A 20,114-nucleotide genomic window follows, 5' to 3' on the forward strand; every position below is an offset into this window, starting at 1 on the left:
TAGTCCTTATCAGACAAGTCTTAGTTAACACCACTTATTTCCAGACAGAGGTGAGCACTTAACTATAGATGGCACTCCAATAAGTTCATGAAAAAGGGAGGGAAAAAGGCAGAATATGTGAAGATACCCCACTCTAAGATTTAGGAACACTTTTAGCAAGGCAGAAGAGCAAAAGTCACTTGTGAGCCAAAGTCCATAGGCTGGGCCCACTCTTAGAGCAGAGCACAAATGCGCCCAAGATCACACAGTTACACTAGGCTTTGAAAGTCTTGCAGAGTTCGAAAAGAGTTTAGAGAGGCTCAGAAAAGTTTAGCCAGGGTGTCCCAGGCTAACCCAGGTTCGAAAGCTGGGGGCTAAATCTACCCCGTACAGTCGGTGGCAAGGGAAGCCATGCGGAACGCGGTACCTTAAGTGGGAAGGATCCTGCAGCGGTGGCAGTTGTTCCTGGCAGCGGGTGCAGGTCTCGGCATCGTCCAGGGGAAGAGAAGATCTCGACTTGGAGAAAAGATGAAGGTCGTTGCACTGCCAGGGAAAAAACCAGCCGCAGAGTTTTCCGGTTAAAGGTATTACCCTTTATTTCGCGGTCGTGGTAAAAAGTGGTATTCCGGTTGCCAGGGTGCTTGGCACAGGCAAGGCAGCCACGAGATGCGTCGGGAAGGCGAAAAGACGGTGAAACTGGTTATCCACACCAGTCAAAGGAAGAAGACTCTCCGGCGGGAGATCTCATCTGTCGTTGGGAAAAGTGGTGAGACGGTCCAGCAGTGCTCCACCGGTGGTGTCGTCGTGGTAGGTCGGCTCAGCTTCTCCCTCGTCGGATTCTTAGGTCCTGTGGCGACTTCTGAAGTTCCAGTACCCAAAGCCCTGCTTTTATGCAGAAAACCCCCATTCACTCAGCCTAGCTGTCACTCAAACATGCTAAGTGGTGAGCCGGCCGGCTCACCACTTGGCCAATCAGGACGGAGTGCGACTTGAGTTGCCTAGGCAACTCAGTTCAGGGTGCCTAAATCCCCCTCCACCCCTCCTAAGTACCCCAGACCGAGTGGCACCACTTTGGAGGGCTTCTGTGGAGAAGCCCGCCAAAAAAGTGGAACAAAGGGCTCGACTTGGGTTGGAGTCACAGAAGAGAACACAAACGCCATTTTAGAACCGAGTTTTGGCAAAAAATACCAACCGGAGAATTAATAATAAATAAACCGGTGGTATGTTCGAGGCTATCGTAATTAAATGAATAAAGATAGTAGCCTCGAACAATGGGAAAATCCCATAGAGAAATATTCGCGGTAGAATATAAAAAGTAGTATCCACTGCCACCAGCCAAAACTCGATCAGAGGGGACGGAGACGTGCCCCCTCGACTGACAGATCCTGGGTGCAATCGAATTGCCCCAGCCATTACGTCCACAATATCATGGTTTGTACTGGTTCTGTTCAGAATTCAAGACTAGTAAAGTCAATGGTGACTTTACATGCCCTGGGAGACAGTAGTCAGTCCCAGGGTATGGAGTCTATACTGGGGGGTCACTATGACACCCCTGTGTTACTGCACTGAGGGTGCTGTGTAACACACATCACAAAAACACATGAAACCCTATGCAGTAAAAGACCCCATAGCCCATTAAACACATCTAGAGTCAAAGGAATACACTCAAATCATGTCCAAGAGTGAGGGTAAAAGAGTCTCACTCTTGGCAGGAGAAGAAAATAAACCCCAAAAATCCAGCAAAGCTGCTGGGGGACTCACTAGGTTAGGAAATTCAGCCTAAACAGAGAATTCTCCCTAACACTAGCCACGGGAGGAATGCAGGGGCACTTTAGAAATTCGAGTGTGTGCCCGTGAGCCAGGGCATTCAGCACCCAGCGGTCGGTGGAGGTGGACTCCCACACGCTGACGAACTTCGGCAGCCGGCCTCCCACCAGGGTGCTCAGGTGGGGACCTGACGCTACGGCCGGTTCAGTCTTGCTTGGCAGAGGCCTTGCCGCCTTGGCCTCCCTGGCGACGACGGCGAGATTCACCTGACTTGCCTCGTCCTCTGTAGGCCTCCTGCGACAAGGAGTGGGCCACTTGCCGGTACGTCGAGGAGCCATCGCCGAATCCTTTGGAGGCATCTTGCTTGCCTCCGGAGTTCCGAAAGGGCAGCCGTCGTCACTGCAAAACTCCCAAGACCCGAGCCGTCTCTGTGTCGGTCTTGATGGCATGAAGTGACTCATCCACTGTTTTTCCAAACAGGTTGTTCCCATCGAAGGGCCTGTCCAAAACTCTGGTTTGCACGTCCTGGTGGAAATCTGTTGTCTTGAGCCATCCCGCCATCGAAGGCAAACGCCGTAGCCCAACTGGCAGAAACCGATGTCGGCAATGTCCATGGCTACCGTTATGGCGTGGTCCGACGCCACCTCACCTTCCTGTAGGATCGCCAGGGCCTCTGCCCTCTTGTCGTCCGGTAGGAAGTCCAACAGGGGGGCGATCTTGTACCACAACTCCCTGTCATAGCGGGCCACAATCGCTAGGGCGTTGCCCGCCTTAATCGTCGTCGCATGGCATCCAGTTTCTTTCCCTCGCCGTCCAGTGGGGAAGTTGAAGCCGAGGACCCCGCTGCTTTCTTCTTGGCCGCCGGCGAGACGGCCGAATCCGGGTTGGCTGTGCCCAAAGGCACAAAAGGGCGGTATCGGGGACCCGGTACTTCTTCTCGTACCGGTCCCTCTTGGCAGGCGTCGTGGACGGGTTCTTCAGAAGAGCAAGTCCCTCGTCCCAGATTTCATCCAGCAACGGCACCGCAAGGACCGTCTTCCTCTTGGCCTCGCGCCGTTGGTAGAGGAAGCCTTCCTTCTTCTGTTCTTCGGGACAGAGCTCGAAAAGCTCAGATGCCCTGGCAATCATGGTGTGGAAGGAGCCAATTTCATCGGGAAGGGGGCCCCCCCGAGGAGGTGGTGACGGGAGGCCCATCCCGTCATCACCACCGTCGTCATCCGTTCCCGTCGTGGCCGTATCTGTTCCCGTGTCATCGCCAGGGACAGGGGAAGGAGATAAAGGCTGAGAGGGCCGTGAGGGCTGGAAGGGCAGGGGTGGATGAACTCTCCTCCTCTTGTTTGGAGGGCTTTCCGACGGGCCCGGTTCTGCTGGGTCGTCCGTTGGGGTAGGGGCAATCTCGTCCTTATCTCTGTGCATAAGGTTTGGATTGCCATCAAAATGGCCACCGAGTTGTACTGTGGCTCGGGTTGCGACGGGCACGATGGTTGCTCCTCCTCCACGGGAGCCTCATCCGCGCCACTGTCGCTCTCTTCGTCGTCCTCGTCGGGATGCCTCCCGTGGGGCCGGACCTCCTCAAACTTCTCGTTGAGGCCCTCCACGACTTCAACCAGCTACTCCTCGGAGGCTGTATCCGTGTCCGTAATGGCCACCGGCCCCTCGCCTCTTTTTCCACCGGGGTCTTCCTGGGGGTCTTCTTGATGGGCTGAAAAGAGGATTCCCTCCACGGTGGCAGGGAAACTCTGGGCCCCGAGGTCGCCTCCACTAGGGTAGCCTCCACAGGCTTTGCCAGGGATGTCGCAACTACCTTGATAGAGGCGTTAGCCGGGTGAATCAAGGCCTTCACCACCTTGTGCGCACTTGAGGCCTTCACCTTGGGGGGAGGGTCACCGCCTCACTCCCCCTTGGCTGGTTTCTTCGAGATCGACGCGGGCCTCTCCAGAAGCTTGACCGGGTTCTCGGATTTTCTCTTCCCCGAGACAGAACGTTGGCACGTGGTTGATGGCGCCAGTGAAGGTACGCCCTGCCTGGCAGCCGAGGAGCCAGACTGTTCGGTGCTCCCGGTGCCTGCGGACTCGCGGTGCTTTGCCTTCTGTTGGGCCCCATCGCCGGAGCACCCTCACAGGACTTAGAAGACCGCTCGGGTTGTTTCTTCTCACCTGCTGGGCTCTTTCCTTCCAGCCAGTTGGCGAGACTGGTCCGACGATCCCTCATAGTTCGATCCATCATGTTCATGCAAAACGCACAGTCCTTCTCCACGTGCATTTTGTCTTCGTGAAGGCAGTAGAGGCATCTAGAATGCTCGTCCTCCTTGAACACATTATGTAACCCGTATCCAGGGCAGTTCCTAAACAGCCTGGATCTGGGTGTCGAGCTTCCCTTTTCCTGGGCCATGTCCACGAGGTAGGCCTCAGAAACTTCTGGAATCCTCCAAGAAGCGTAACTCAACGAAAACCTCACCATTGAGGGGCGTAGAAAATTCCGAAACGGGTCCCCGTTGATCGGAAGTAGAAACGGTGGAGCTTGAGGCTCGATTGACCGAACAAAATTAGATAAAACTCTTTGAAAAAACGCAAAACGCAGTAAAAGCTCGAGAGCTAAAGCACGAGGACTCCCAACACTTGAACGTGCAGTAAAAATCTGAGGGTGGCTGCTAGGGGCGGGGTTTAGGGAGAGGGCAGTCATTGGCTGGGGGCAGTATGACCCAGAGACCAGTGATTGGTTACTACTAAGAAAGACAGATCAGAAACTAAACTGATACTGATTTTTTCTTTACCGAGGATTCCCAGCCTGACAACGAGGAATATTCATGAGCTTGTGAATCCATGCCAGACCCCATGCTGGAGAACGTGATGGAGTCTCTGGAGATTCCATGCCGTGTTTCGTTCCGGTACATACCCCGTCTGGTCTGGGTGCACCAATGTGGGTATCACCCTTTTGAGCCGGTTGGCTAACGCTGCTGTTAGGATCTTGGAGTCTAGATTTATCAGAGAGATGGTCTGTAAGACCCACAATCGAGGGGCGGCTTCCCTGTTTTAAGTATTGGAACTATTACAGATTCTGACATGCTACTCGGGGGCCTCCCACTCTCATATGCCTCCTCCAGCGTCTCTAGTAGTCTCGGGGCCAAGCTATCTCTGTATCTTTTATAGAATTCCCCTGGCAACCCGTCGGGCCCCAGGGTCCTTCCTGTCGGTAACTGAGTGATGACTTCCGCCAGTTCCTCCACAGTAAAGCGAGGGGGGCATCCAGCATTTGGGCCTGCTCCTCTGTCAGTTGTGGGAGTCTGATTTCCGCAAATGCGTCTTCCAGGTCTCCCTCTTCTTGAACTTTGGTGTATAGTTTCTCGTAGAATAGCGAGAACACCGTATTTATACCCTCCTGGGACCTTACCACCTTCCCCTGGCTGTTTCAAATTGCGTTTATCGGTTCCCGCTTGGTCTCCTGTTTGGATAGCCATGCGAGATCTACTAGGCTTGTCCCCTTCTGCATGCAACCTCTGTATATACTTCCCGTAATCTAGCCGCCCTAGCCTCTCCCAGGCCATACACTGTTGTCTTAGAGTGGTGAGGTCGCCCAGTTCTCCTCCCTCCTCACCTGCCTGTGCTTCCGCCCTCTCTATCTTCCTTTCTATCTCATCCAGTTCTGCCAGGGTTTCCCTTCTAAGGCCTCCCGTTTTCCCCATCGCCGCTCCCCTGACCACCACCTTAAAGGCCTCCCAAGTCGTTCCTGTGCTGTCCACACTGCCTGTGATATGCTTAAAATAGTTGTATATTGTGGTTTGGATATGGTCTTGGAATTCCCCGTCTAGCAGTGCTTCTGCCCTTAGTCTCCATGTGAGTATGGGGGCTCTCCTGTATGTGTGCGCCCATGTTGCTCCCAGTGGGGCGTGGTCGGACAGAGTTTGTGCGTGAATGTGTGCCCCAGTGAATTCACCTAATGTTTCTCTGCCCGTAAATAAACAGTCGATTCGAGTGAATGTCCCTTGTGGGGCACCGTACTGCGTGTATCCCCTTTTGCCCCCATGTACCTTTCTCCAGACGTCTTCTAGCTCGAGTTGGTCCAGTATCTTCTGTAGTACCCGTGCTGGTGGCACTGCTCTTTTGTGTTTGTCGTCCAACCGGTCCAGCCGGGGGTCCAATGTGCAGTTAAGATCACCGGCCCAGATGGTCGTGGCATTCCTGTACGGGGCCAGCCGGGGTGTGAGTGATTTAAAGAACTCTGTTGCGTCGTGGTTTGGGGCGTAGGTGTTCACCAGACACCTCCCGGTTCTTCAGCATTCCGTGGACGATCAGGACCCTGCCCCCGGCGTCTCTTTCCTGTTTGATGAGCTGAAATGGGGTGCCCGGGGTGATCCAGGTCACAACCCCCCTTGCATAGAGTATGTTGAACTATACATCTGGCCCCCCCACTTCTTGGCCACCTTAGCTTGTTTTTCAGCCGTCAGATGGGTCTCCTGCAGCATTGCAATGTGAACTTTTGCTTTATTTAGCCAGGCGTAGTCCCTTAGTTTCTTGACGTAGGCGTTTAGCCCGCTGACGTTCCATGTGACCACATTTAGTTCATCCTGGTTCTTATGTTGGCTGACTCCAGTGGCACGCTCATTCCCATCGGCCTGTTTGGTCTTTCCTTCCCTGGTTTGCTGCCTTGGGGGGCCGGTCCATCGCCTTTTTTCTGTTATTCCTTTGGTAGTTTGTGGGTCCTCCTCTCGCGTCTCCCCCTGACCCGGCCGACCGCTCAGCTACTAGTGTCCGTTTTTTACTGGTCCCTTTCCTTAGTATTCCCCGCCGGCTTCCTGCGTTTGGGTGCAGCCTCACTTGTACTCCATCGTTGCCTTTGCCGTGTCCCCGTCGCTCAATATGTCTGCCTCTTCTCGTGCCCTTTCTTAACAAACTTAACCACACAACTACAACTACTATAAACCAACGCCCAGCCTCCCACCCCCGGCTCGGGCCCCGCCGCATTCCAGGTGCCGCTCTCCTTTCCGAGGGCGCACTAGTGGCGGCGTAGTGCCTTAGAACTGACACTGCAAACTTTGTCTCTATTTGGGGTCCCCTCTGTGTGTCTTGGCGGTCCGGTTCTGGAGGCCTCGAGCTCCCGGTTTAAAATCACTGGTTTAGGCCACCGGTTCTCTTTCTACTGATTGTTCTGCTATGTCGTGTTTCAGCAGGGTGTTCCTGGTGTCTTGTTCCAGCGAGGTATTATGGCATCTGGTGGCCTATTGTAGTGTCTTTTGTGCCCCTCTTCGCCCAACCGTTAGTTTGTGTCTCTGGGGCATGTGTTTAGTCCTCACTCTCACTCTCTGCCTCGCCGGGGTGCTTCTCGGTTCCTCCCGTCCCCTTCTCTTGGTTGTGGGATCCCTTGTTGGTCAATCCACTCCTGGGCGTCCACTGTGGTCTCGAAGATCTGTGTCCTCCCGTTGTGCAAGATTTTGAGCTTGGATGTGTACAGTAGCATAAATTTCATCCCCGCCGCCTGAAGGCGCTCTTTGGTCGGCCAGAACTGGGCTCGCTGCCTTTGCACAAGTGCTGTAGTAGTCTGGGTAGATGGTTACCCTGGCTCCATTGCGCGTTATCACCCCGCCCTCTCTTGAGAATGTCAAGATTTTCTCCCTGTCTTTAAAGTTCAGGATCTTCGCGATCATGGGTCTCGGTGGCGCACCCGGGCGGGGTTTCTTGGTTAGTGCTCTGTGTGCCCTTTCCACTACGAAGCCCTGGGACAGTGTCCCTGGGCCTACTCCCTGGAGCAATAAGTTCTCTATGTAGGCTGTGGGGTCTCTGCCTTCCTCTCCCTCCAGCAGCCCCACAATGCGCACATTGTTGCGTCTGGCCCAGCCTTCCGCATCTTCGGCCCTGCGTTCCAGTGTTCTGATCCGTTCCAGCGCTTCTAACATTTGCGAATGGGAGGTGGTCACTTTCGCTGTGTTGCTCTGTACTTGTTGTTCCACCGTTGTCACTCTCTCTGCTAGGTTTCTTGTGTCCTGCCTGAGGAGCCCCACGTCCGCAATCACTGCGTCCAGCTTGCGCTCTATCGATGCCTTTAACGCCTCTATGGCCGCCAGGATGCTGCCTTCCACCTGTCTGATCTCTCCTTGCCTGGCGTTCGATGTAGCCGTGGCTGCCCCTGTTGCCCCAGGTTGTGGCTCTTGGTTCTTGCGGGCGAACGTCTCCATGCTCGTTTGCCTCCCTCTGCTACCTTTCTGTTTGTCGGGAATGCTGATGTCTGTAGCCTTGTGACTCTGTGCTTAGATGTGGGCGGTGTGCCCCAGGCGGCCTCCTCTTTGTGGCCGGCACCCTCTCCTTCTTGCAGGCAATCTCAGTCTCAGCCTCAGCCTTGCTCCCCTTGAGTCTCCATTGACTCCACCGCTTCCTTGGGGCTTGTTTTGCGGGGTTTGCGCCCTCTCTTGGAGGTGTGGGCTTGCTGGCTCCTGTTGGGCCGAGGTCTCCTTTGTGATCCCGCCCATATGCTGTCTGCTCTTGAGTGGCCTTTTTTCCACCTCTCCCTCGCTGTTGCCTGGCAGTTGTGTCCTCTCAATTCGGCTGTTTATTAGCAACCACACCGGGGAGAGCTTTTTATCTTCTGTCCCCACCGTGGAGTGGGGCTGCCCCTGGCTGTTTTATCTGCCCCGGCGTATTGGAAGAGGTCTGGCAAGTCAAGGGGCCACTCTCCTCCCTGCGTGGTGACCTTATTATGTGGGTCGGGGGTCTCCCTGCCACCCCAGGGGTTTCTGTTCGCTTGTGGCTCCCCCTTGCTTGTTTTCCTCCCTTTGAGAGTTTCTGTTCGTCACCCAAGTACTGTTTTAGGTGGGCTATGTCCTCCCACGTATGGCTGTGACTCTTGGATTAGCCTCTGGACCCAGGGCCGGGCACTCCCGTTGCTCCCTGGCCGCGGGGTCTTCCGCCACAGTCTTGCGGGATACCTTTGTGGGTTCTCCGGGCTGCACCCCTGTAAGCTGCAGCACTGGCTCAGCTCCGGCCCAGTGGCCGCCTGCGTGCCTCTCGCTGTTGGGGGTCGGGGTAGGGTCGCACTCACCGGGCTCCGCGGGGCTCCCCCGCTGCTGCACGGACGTGTCTCGGCAGGACTCCTGTGTGCTGGGGGAGCGCCCTGTCGGTGCCTCGGGCTGCGGGTGCTGCCGCCTTTGTTGTTTCGCGGTCCCCCGCTCTCATCAGCTGTCCTCGGCCGCCCGCTCATGCCCGTCTCAGCACGGTGTGGCGGTGCGCGCCTCATTCTTCGCCCACGATGGAGTGGGCGGGCGGGCTTGACGCCTCTCTTGGTCTTCCGCTGGGTGATGTGCAGGTGTCCGGTGGGCTTCCCTTCCTCGTCAGCTGTCCGTGCTCCTGCGCCTGGCCGTCTCACGTCCTCAGCTTCCTCAGTCCCTCGGAGCGCGGACGATCACTTAGTGGGTCGCGTCCGCCATTTTGTGTGTGGCGGTCCCGAGCTTCTTTCCTACTTTGTTTCGGCCTCACCGTCCTCCAATTTTGTTCGGGCTTTTGCCCATGTGTGACCTGGACCCCCGGGTGCCTTTCCTTTGATTTATTCGTGTTCTTCTGCTTATTTTCGGCAGATTTCAAGGATCATTTGCCAGATCACACAGGAGCTCTCGGTGACTCGCTTACTCTCGCATGGCCGCCAAGCCACGCCCCCCGAAGGGTGGGTTATATTTATTGTTGTTTATCACTAATGGAGAAATCAGACATTTTATAAATAACTTCTGAGTTAATGGTTTTGCAATGTCTGGAAACCCCCGGATTAAGTGCTGATTAAAATTGGAGAATCCCAGTAAAGATTCTACAGCCTTAGATGTCATTGACTCAGACCATTCCAAAACTGACTGGACTTTGTGAGTGTCCATATTGATTCACTGTGAGGTGATGACAAATCCAAGGAAGCCTGTGGAGGACTTGTTAAAGCTACTTTATTCCAATTTGGCATACAACAAATGGGAACAGAATGTTTAACAAGGTCAGTAAGCTGCCCTTGACAAGAGGGTATAGGAACCCTTCTCATTCTGGAGAAGCAGGCCATCCTGGGAGCCAGAGTCAGTCCTTCACCATAAGGGGAAGGTGGCAGTTGGGGGGACCCGGTCCCTGTCCCCTATTTGCCAGTATGTTTGCTAGGAATACCAAGGTTAATCGCCTCATACCTGTAATACATGATGGTGGCCAGTCTATTTGTTTCCCACACAAAACCATCCTTTCCAGCAACCCCAGCAGTACAACAAAAAAACAATCCATCAGAGTCTCCATGAACAGACATCCTTGCAGTGGAACCTAAACAACAGAGTGGCGGCGGGAAACAGCTACATGCCGCTGCAGCATGCGCCTGGAAATGAGAACGCTCACCTTCAACAATGCTGTGGAGCAGCTCCCGGGCATTAACAGAAATAACCGTAGTGAGCCAGCAGACATGTGCAAGTGGGTCGGGTTAAGGCCACTTCAAATGCATTTTCCGACTCTGACACATGCCTGAAGCGGAAACTATGAATTGATAAAGGGCCCCTCATACTTGTTCCAATAGAACAGAAATCAAAGGTATGGGATTGCGGTTTTAACAACAATATTGTTTAAAGTGCAGTAGTCTATATAGGACTGTAATTTGTTGCAATCTTTTTGGTACAAAAAACTGTCGCAAGGCTGCAGGGGACATGTAGATGCATATAAAGTGATTCTGTAGACTTCTCTCCAGGTATTCATTATTGAGTTTTTATACTGCGCCTATCCTTTTGAGATTTTGCCAGTATTGATCTTCCTTCCCTGTTAGTGTGTAGAGAAGTTCCCGAGTGAGGCCTGCATTCCAACCGCCCATTTTGAAGTACCAGGAACGTTCACACCGAGATATGTGACGTATGATGAGCAAATAAACCAGCAGACAGCAGCAGTAGGGCTCTGCCAGTGCCTATCAGAATAATAATACCTATTCAAGTACCAATAACCAGACAACCATGGACAGTAAGGTATCCATTGAGAAAACCCTACCAGCAAATTAAGCGAAATGAAGGTTGCTTAAACACTGTCCCAGAAGAAACTCAAAAGGCCTTAATTGAAGACAAATGGTGACGTCACGTGGCCCGGACAGACTCACAGATGAAAAACAACAACCACAAGATGACACACAGAGACGAAACGCCATGAATAAGGATATTGTGAACCTAGAAGGAGAAACAATGTTGAAATATAAAGAAACGTAAGCTGCAAAGCAGGATGAAGTCATTCAAACCAGCGTAACGCCTGTACATATGCTTGAAACCGCAAGAAGCTAAGAAAACAGTGCGGCTTGCTATGCTTAGTAGAAGATAGACCGCAGCAAGCGCCACTTATACATATCTCCCTCAACGAAGCACATTATACAAGTGCGAGTCCACTTTACACAAAAGCAGAATTAACTCAGGTTACTAGAGGTCAAACAGGACAGGATTCGTATTCCAGCTAAAGCGAGAAGCGATGGCTGAATCGAAACTCAGCAAGAATAACTTGTGCCTGGGAAGCCAAGGTCTGACCAAGAGAAGGAGCGAACAGTAACTTTGCGGAATCGAAACCTAAGAACAGAACAGCCTATCTCAGTAAGGCCAAGATAAGAAGGCCCAGGCAGGTGGCAAGCCGAACAAGAATTAAATGCACAAATAGGCAGATTCACGGTGTGAGGAGCACATGACCATCCGAGCAGAAAGAGGCACAGGTTCACACTGACGCCTGGCTGTCGCCCAGACAGAGATATCATAACTTTTTCTGACAAGCAGATACAGTCTCGAGGCCAACCGCAGCCAACTAATTGACACATAGCCACTAAAGTAATGATTGATTGAAGGGAGGCCGGTTGAATCTTAGGGCATCCTGCACCTGGTTGACCATTCTGCGTGCTGCTAATTAAAGTGGAGATTTATGCATGGGGTTGAAGCCAACACAAACACAATGGACCAAATAATCTAGGGTCCTATAGATAGTGGAACTAATGGGACGTTGTACTTTTAGTGACGTCTACATGATTAATGTTAGAAGGAAGGGCGTATACGCCCACCTGATAGTGTTTATCCAATTCCCTCACTCCGTTACCATATACAGATATAGTACCTATAGTAAAGTTACCTTTTCCTAACCAATAGAATTGCATGTTAACTTTTGAGCGTTAGGTATAAATGTTACTGTTTGTATGAAGTTCTTGGGAGTTGAAGCGAGACAGACTATCGCTTTAACTGTTGATTTCCATGTTTCCCTGTTTTTTGTACTTGTCATTAATCAGACTCCCCTTTGCCAAACCATTGAGTTGTCATTATTGATTGGTGTTGGAGTAACGTACCTACACCCCCATCCATCTCAAAGGTGCAGCTTTCTCATCTTAAAGTACTGCGGAGCAAACCCCGACTCTATGGGCCGGCCGGGGGTCTCCCCAGTACAAGTGCATGAATCCTTGAGCAAGGGTTCTTGGTGCCGTGATTCAGATCAATGGGACAATCATAATCCCTGTGGGAAGGTAACACTGCTGCCTGCCTTTTACTGAAAACACCCTGGTATGCTGCATACAACTTGGGTAACTGGGGAACAGTCATGGTAGCAATATGGTGAGCCCAAAAGGAAGCAGAGGTGGTGTTATTTTTCGCCTTCATATTCTCTTGCTTTGTTTCAGGAACGGTATGAGCACTCCAACATTATTTTTCAGTGTGAAGAAACCAGTCAACTGTTGACTTGTTCCTGCTAAAACAAGGTGTTCCAAAGATTATCACAAAATGATTGGTGTCAAAAGGTTGAAGGCAATGGTTTCGATAGGACTATTGAAAAAACATGTTTACTGATAAAATGTCCAGATTTCTCACAATATTTACAAAACTCTGAGGAACTTCACCATTTTCTTTTCTTTAGTGTCAAGGGAGCACAGAGCTTTCCTATTTGGATAGTTTGGGGAGACTCCGGCTACGCAGGTTTTTCAGCTATCAATGACATTTCACCAAGGCGGAAAGAGAGCGACATTCAGTTGTCAGTCTTCTTTTGAAAATCAGGTCCAGAAAATCAGGAAAGGCTATAGATATGTTGGGTATAACAGATGGGGCATCCTTCAGTACTTTCTGTAATCATCAGTAAAGAAAATTGCAGTCTTTTACTCAGACCAAGAAGCAGACACCTTGAAGCAAGAAAGCAGCTTGTTAAGGAGGAATTCCGAAATATGCCTGAACTAGGATAAACTGAGCTGTCCCACAATGAGTGGTCCTCACCCATAGTGCACATTCCAAGGCCTGATAACACCTGGAGGAAGAAGAGCAGGCGAAACAGGGATAATGGAATGGAACAGGAGGAAATATAATGCGGATGGGATGAGGAAGCAATTCTTCGTTGGAGAGAGTTGCTTTCTCACCAAACCCTAATTGAGAACACTGCTGTTACATCAAGTGAGTATGTGGTCTAGTTATGATGCGAGTTGAAGTTTCTCACAAGCTGAATCGCCTAATGCGCCTGTAAGCCAGCTCCCACTGTTAGAAGAGGGCAAACCCTGGTCTAACACCACATGGGGTGATCCTTAGAGGAAAACAATTTACAAGGCTGCCCGACACAAGAAAGCACCATGAACGTTTCCTGTATTCCCCCTTTCAAAATTCTAGGTGTGGACTTTTCTCAGATGCACAGAGACGGTTTTTAACCTAGTTCCTAAGAAGGAAGGGCAGTGAATAATACATTCAAAGACACAACAAAGTGTCAAGGCAGATGCGGATTAAAAACACAAAAATAGATTAATCAAACAAAAGTAAAATCAGTGTTATTTACCTTCCAACCTCCACAGTTTTGGCTCTGGCACCTCCGCTGGCTCTTCTACTACCACTGGAGGAAGAAGAGCCCAGGGAGTCACTTGATGAGCTGCTGATGCTGTCACTGTCTTGGCCCCGGCCCCAGGAAGTTGCTGCCCATCCCCCTCGTAGTGGACGCCGACTCAGAGTAGGTGAGCTGTCAGAGGTAGTCTCTGGGGCACTGCTATCAATGCTAGCCATACCTGCAGTACCCAAAAAAGGAGTGTTAAAATGATATTGTCTACAGAAATTCCTTCCAAACAACTACCCCGATGGGAAAGTAGATACAATACATGACATCTTGAAAGATCAAACGTTTTTGTATACATTCTATAACACCCTGTCCACTTATAAAAGTACAGTAGTTCATATATAACCCTACAATACTTCCAAGTACGATTGAACCACATTTAGTATTTGAATGGCACCTAGTACAAGTAGAAATGTGCATTTCATTCACCAACTCTGATTTGGGTTTATATATTTCATTCTTTCCACTTGTGTATATGGCACTAAAGTACTATTCGCCAAATCTTTTCACTCTATGGTACAGGAGCAGTCCCTGAACTATCAAACATGGAATTAGACCACCGATATGAAGGAATCTACTCCCGCCCAAAAATTGGAAGATGCATTGGCTACTTTGCTCCAGAAGAAACAAGGTTTCAGAGAAACATTAAAATCGATACCAGAACTGCTCACCCACTTCCCGCAGAGATTGAGACAACTGCTATTTTTTGCACATTCAATCCTAGCAGGACCAAAGAATTAGTAAAAATAGTAAAAATCATGAAAATCTCATCAGAACTTTCTTAGCCTTGTCCATTAATCATCCTTTAACAGAACTTGGGAGAGAGGGAGGGAGAGAGAGAGAGGGGGGGAGAGCGGGAGAGAGGGAGAGCGGGAGAGAGGGAGAGAGGGAGAGAAAGTGAGTGTAGGGGGATAGGGAGAGGGAGAGAGAGAGAAAAACAATTGTGGTATTCTCACCATCCTTCCACTTATACACTTTTGATCTCAGATAGCATTCAACCTCCGAGAAAAAGGCAAAAAGACAACCTTCGGATCACAACCTGCCTCTTAAAAATCCAGGATTGGTTAATGAATAATTATAAGTTACTTACATGCGCTCCCTTTACTCAACCCTCCGGCGCAACTCCTCAGTTCCCTTTGACGCATCAGCTAGATTAAACTGCCTAACAACGTTGCTTATGAGACATTGAAGACCTTTAAGAAAACTGTTTCTCAGGACCGCTTGCCCGAAGGCCGTGTCCGATAGTGCACTGCCATCTAGACAATAGTGCTTGCAGAATGCTGAGGGGGTAGTCCAGGAAGCCGTCCTGCTGATGCTTTGCCAAGGTACATGCCTCTGGAAGGTGACTGCTGTTGCTTTGGCACCGACTGCATGAGCGTGAAGATTTGCCGGCACCTCCTTTTGCAAAGCCTTGTAGGCCCCTCCTGAATGTCTGTGACCATCTAGCTGGCTATTGAGGCCTTTGATGCCTGGCCTGGACCCCACCGAAGGTGATTAATAAGGCATCAGACTTGGGGAAGCCCTTTGTCCTGTAGAGGTAGAATTTGAGGGATCTCCTGACATCCAGACAGTGTAATACTTCTTCTGCCTACTGCTTTGGGTTAGGAAAGAAGGTTGGTAGGACTATCTCCACGTTGAGATGGAACAAAGACACCACCTTCGGGAGAAACGAAGGATGAGTGTGGAGCACCACCTTGTCGCGATGGAACATGGTATAGGGTCCCGAGGCCACGAGGGCCTAAACTTCACTAACTCTATGCGCCGAGGTAAGGCCAACTAGTTCTTGATGACCGATCTGATGTCAAAGGACGCCAGGGGCTTGAATGGTTTATGCGCCATGGCTCCCAGAACCACGCTGAGGTCCCAGACCGGGTGTGGACGTTTGATAGGGGGCACAACCTTGTCAGCCCTGCCAGATGCCTCTTGACCACTGGGCTGGAAGTGGAGAATGATCCGTTGTCTGAATTTCTGTATGCACCTATGGCAGCTAGGTAGGTACGGCATGCGTCAACCTGAACCCCTGACTCTGCCAGGTGTGCCGGGAACGATAGCACCTGATCCAGTGTGATCATCCTAGGCCCAAAAGCAAAACTTAGTCCATTTGCTCCTGTATTATTTCCTGGTGGAGTCACTTCTTGACTTCTGAATGATCTCCAGGTTATCCTGAGACAAGTGAAGGTACTGCAGGGTTAAATGCTCAGGAGCTAGGCTGCTAGGGCTAATCTCTCCATGGGGGCTGGAGGGGGGGGGGTTGAAGCACTGGCCCCCGACCTCCTTCTGGGAGAGGAGCAGCACCCCCACTACTGGGAGAGGCACAGGGCCCAGCGGCGAGAGTCGTATGAGCTCTGACAACTGTGGTCTGGCCAGGCACTTCATAGCTATCAAGGTTAGGCGCAAGTGTGACGATTCTCTGATCTTGCAGATGACACTGGATTAGTAGAGTCTGTGGGAATGCGTGAACCAACATCCCACTCCATTGAAGATGTAAGGCATCCCCCAACGATTCACTGCCCTGAGGCAAACGGTTGACATTGGCAGTTCTGCTCCGTGACGAGCAGGTCTATCCGGGACTGGCCCCAGTTCCTCAAGATCTCCAGCAGGACTTGTTTGTTCAACACACACTAGTAGTTGTCGACTCCAAGTCTGCGGAGTCTATTCTGCCTCCAAGTTGGACTCTCCCCGAAGGTGGATTGCAGGCAGCTGTACATTGTGGGCTATGGCCCATTCACATATCTCGATGGTGAGCCTGTACAGGGGAGGCGATCTGGTCCCCCCTTGTTTGTTGATGTAGTACATGCAGGTGGAGCTGTCCGTCTGCACACAGATTGATTTGTTCTTGATTACCGGAAGGAAGTGCTTGAGGGCCGGTTGTATGGCCTTCAGTTCGAGGAAGTTGATGTGGTTTTTCTGGTCTTCCCTCGTCCACATGTCATGTACACTGGGGTTGCCCAGTGTGGCTCCCCACCATTCCTGTGAGCAGTCTGTTTTGACAGTACCATCGGGCAGGGTCTGCCTAATGGGTCTGCCCGCCATATGATTATTGTCCTGCAAGTCCTGGTGGAGCTGTGCTGGAATGATGACTGATGCTGCTTGGGGACCCTGTCTCCTGGTTCCCGGAGGCTCATGTGTGCCACTGCACCCTCCTCATTTTGAGCCTTGTATGCAAAAACGCCAGCAGGCATGCTGCCATAATATTCAACAGATGTTGGTACCACCAGGCCGAGGTTACTGATCTGCTGAGAAGGTGTTCAGTGGCCGTCTTCACTTCATAGCTGCCACCCTTTCCATGGTGTGGAAGATTCTCTGCTCCCTGGCATCCCACAACAGCCCCAAGGTGGTCAAGGTTTGGGTAGGCTGCAAATGAGACTTTGCGGTTGATGGAGAACCCCAGCTCGAAAAAGATATCCATAAGCCTGGAAGCTGTATTACGAACCTCCACCGGGGATTCCGTTCAGACCAACCAGTCGTCGAGATATGGGTATTCATGGTGGCCCTCCGACCTGAGCAAGGCCGCCACTGCATTCATGAGCCTTGTGAAAACCAGAGGGGCTGAGCTGAGAATGAATGACAGTACCTTGTTCTGAAAATGGGTGCCCATTACTCGAAACCGAAAGAAGGAGCGGTGGGCTTGCCATATATGGACATGTAGATATGCATCCTCGTTAGGCAGAATCCTGTGCAGTTCCCTTAGGGAGCACTACAGAAGATTAAGACTACAGATGAGAGCAATAAATCCCCTTTGGTATCAGTCTGTACCACAAAGATTTAGTTGGTAGCTGTGGCTGAGCAGTCAGACTTACCTCAAGAGGGAGATGAGCAGTATTCAGGGTTTACACAATAGGCCTACAGTACTATGGCACAAGAAAACACTGACCAAAGCTTTGTATTAAAAAGTAGTTCTATATTTATTGTATACACTTCTAATAAAACGCATGTATCACAGTCCTCAAGCAAGTTAAATTAAGTCAAAGGAAAAATATACACACTCCCAAGTTAAATTGTAGACCAAGTGAACCAGAGTGAAAACTGAGCAACACAGCACAGTAAAAACCACACACAAGGGATGCTCTAGCAATTTCTCACAAGGGAGGGAAAACACAAGTTATTCAGAAATACCTTCTTACACACACTAGCAACACTTCCCATAAGTTTGTGAACCAGTTTAAGCAAGACAGTGCATCGGTATAGGCAATACTTAAATGAAAACTGAGCAAAATGGCATTTCACAAGGTTTAAAAAAGGGAAGGAAAGGGCAGTTGTAAGAAATAGGTGCACCACACAGTTCTAGAAGAGAATCAATCTAAAGAAGGCAGATCTAACAAATGTAGCCAGAGTCAATAGGCCTGTGCCAGAGTCAGTGGTACAGGGCAAGGGCCAAGGAGCAAAATGTTCTTGAAGCTACAGTCAAGTCTTTGGTTAACGAATTTGAAAAGGTGGATGCAGAAGTTGAAAAGACAATGTTAAGAGAGAGGGGTGGGCAACCCAACAGGTAGGTAAAGGATTTAAAACCCCTTTAGTGCTACCGCGAAGAAAGGGCGGCCTGGCGGAACAATGTACCTTTAAATGAAGAAGTGGCTCCTGCGGTGGCGGTTGTTCCTGGTAGTTCCTGCAGTTCGGGTGATCCGTCAGAGGAACAGAGGCTCTCGTCATGGAGGAAGGTTCGAGTTACTGCACTACCCAGGGATAAAACCAGCCGTGGTGCTGCCCGACGAATAAAAGGTACGCTCCTTTAAATCGCGGTCCGGGTGGATTGGTGCCTGTCTATCCGGACTCCGAGTACTGGGTACTGGTGATTCGACCAAGGCAGGTCCAGGAAGGCGATTGGCAAACTGGTTGGCACCACCAGCTAAAGGGAAGAAGGCTCTTGTAGATGAAGATCTTCTCTCGTCGTGTGGAGAAAAGTGATGAGACGCTGCAGCAGGGCTTCACCAGTGGTTCAGTTGTTGCAGATGTGTTTGGCTTCTCTGCTCTTCGGCTTCTTAGTTCCAGTGGCGACGTCTTGCTCTTCCAGTCCTCAGGACCCTGCTTTTATGCAAAAAAGATCCCCATTCATACAGCCTAGCTGTCACTCACACAGTGGAGTGGTCATCTTGGCGGGAGACCCTCCAGCGTATCAGGATAGAGTGTAACATGGGTTGCGGAGGCAACACTGTGCCGGGGGTCCTGATCCCCCTCTCACACAATGGACCCACCCCAGACTCAGTGGCGCCGAAAGGAGGGCTCCTTGGCAGAAGCCCGCCAAAAGGACGAACAAAGGATCCCAGAACTGGGTTAGGAGTTTAGAGAAAGACGAGAAAGAGGTTATATTAAAGTTCTGGGAAATAAAATCTACCAGAGTCAAGTTAATATTAAAATGCACCGGTGGTATGTTAGAGGCTGTCAGAAAAAGTTGTAGCCTCGAACAATGGGAAAATCCCATAGGGAAATATTTGCGGTTGAATATTTACAGTAGTAACCACTGCCACCAGCCAGAAACTTTTGAGAGAGGGACTGTACGGTACCCTCTCGAAAATGAACATAAGGGGGCAAAACTATTAACCCTTTCAAGTACCTCCATAGTAAGATGGTTTAGACTGGTTTAGTTCATAGGATTTGACTAGTAAAGTCAATTGGGACTTTACATGCCCTGGGAGACAGTAGTCAGTCCCAGGGTATGGAGTCTATGCTTGGGGGTCGCTACGACACCCCTGTGTCACTGCACTGGGGGTGCTGTGTAACACATGTGAATAAAGATGGTTCCTATGGGGTTGAGAAAATCCATAGACATTAAACACAAAAATTAGCGTAGAACACACACAGCAAAACGGCCTAAGAGTGGGAAAAGCTCACTCTTAGCAGGAGAAAGAAACAAACCCTTCAAATCCAGCAAAGCTGCTGGGGGACTCTATAGGTAAGGGAAATTAGCCATAGAATGAGAATTCTCTCTAACAATCCTTCAAGTTGTGGGAGCACATCCAATTTCCCCCACACAGAGACCCTGCACTCAGTGCTGGCGTAATCATCTTGAACTTTTGTAGGGGCAGAGATAGGTTTAAAAAGGATATATCGAGAACCACTTGCAGGCCTGCCTGGTTGTTTTTCTGTATTGCAAAAACCTGTGAGTAGAACCCTGAGCCTCTCAGAGAGAGGGCACCTCCTCCACTGCGACACTACCAGTGCCCCGATCTCTGCAAGGAGATCTGGTGTCCCGAACTGGGGGAGGGGAGGAGAGAAGGGTAGGTTCGGAGGGAGAGGTAGGAGGAACCCATGGGAAACCACTGTTAGGATCCATGGATCTGCGCACAGCGTCCACCAGGAATGAATGTGGAGAGCAAGCTTGCCCCCTACTGGAGAATTGTGGACCTTGAAGGGGGCGTCATTGCTTCTTTCCCTCTGAGGCGGGTGCCCGATAGGGGGACTGGAGGAAGCCCTTGTTCAACGTCCTTTGGTGCTTGTGCCTGTGTTTGTTGGGGGACCTGTCCGGCTGCCTAGCCTCCTGTACCTGGAAGCCCCTGAATATGCTGACAGTCCTTCCCTTGTTGGGGCGGTCCAGTCCCTGGCCGAAAATCCTGGGTGTAGGCTTAGCCAGTA

At 50.8% G+C, this 20,114-nt stretch overlaps 1 protein-coding gene across 2 annotated transcripts in view; it reads right to left on the reverse strand.

Annotated features, from left to right (window-relative positions):
* Positions 1 to 20,114, reverse strand: part of ZSWIM8 (zinc finger SWIM-type containing 8) — a 3,132,642-nt gene that overhangs the window by 1,059,013 nt on the left and 2,053,515 nt on the right. For both annotated transcript variants that reach the window (XM_069610680.1, XM_069610679.1), the window contains one exon: positions 13,494 to 13,716. In XM_069610680.1, the coding sequence (XP_069466781.1) occupies positions 13,494 to 13,716 (223 nt within the window). The remainder of the gene's footprint in view (positions 1 to 13,493; positions 13,717 to 20,114) is intronic.

The sequence above is a fragment of the Ambystoma mexicanum genome, chromosome 8 (assembly GCF_040938575.1).
Source record: "Ambystoma mexicanum isolate Mex_15411 chromosome 8, UKY_AmexF1_1, whole genome shotgun sequence".
Taxonomy (NCBI): Eukaryota; Metazoa; Chordata; class Amphibia; order Caudata; family Ambystomatidae; genus Ambystoma; species Ambystoma mexicanum.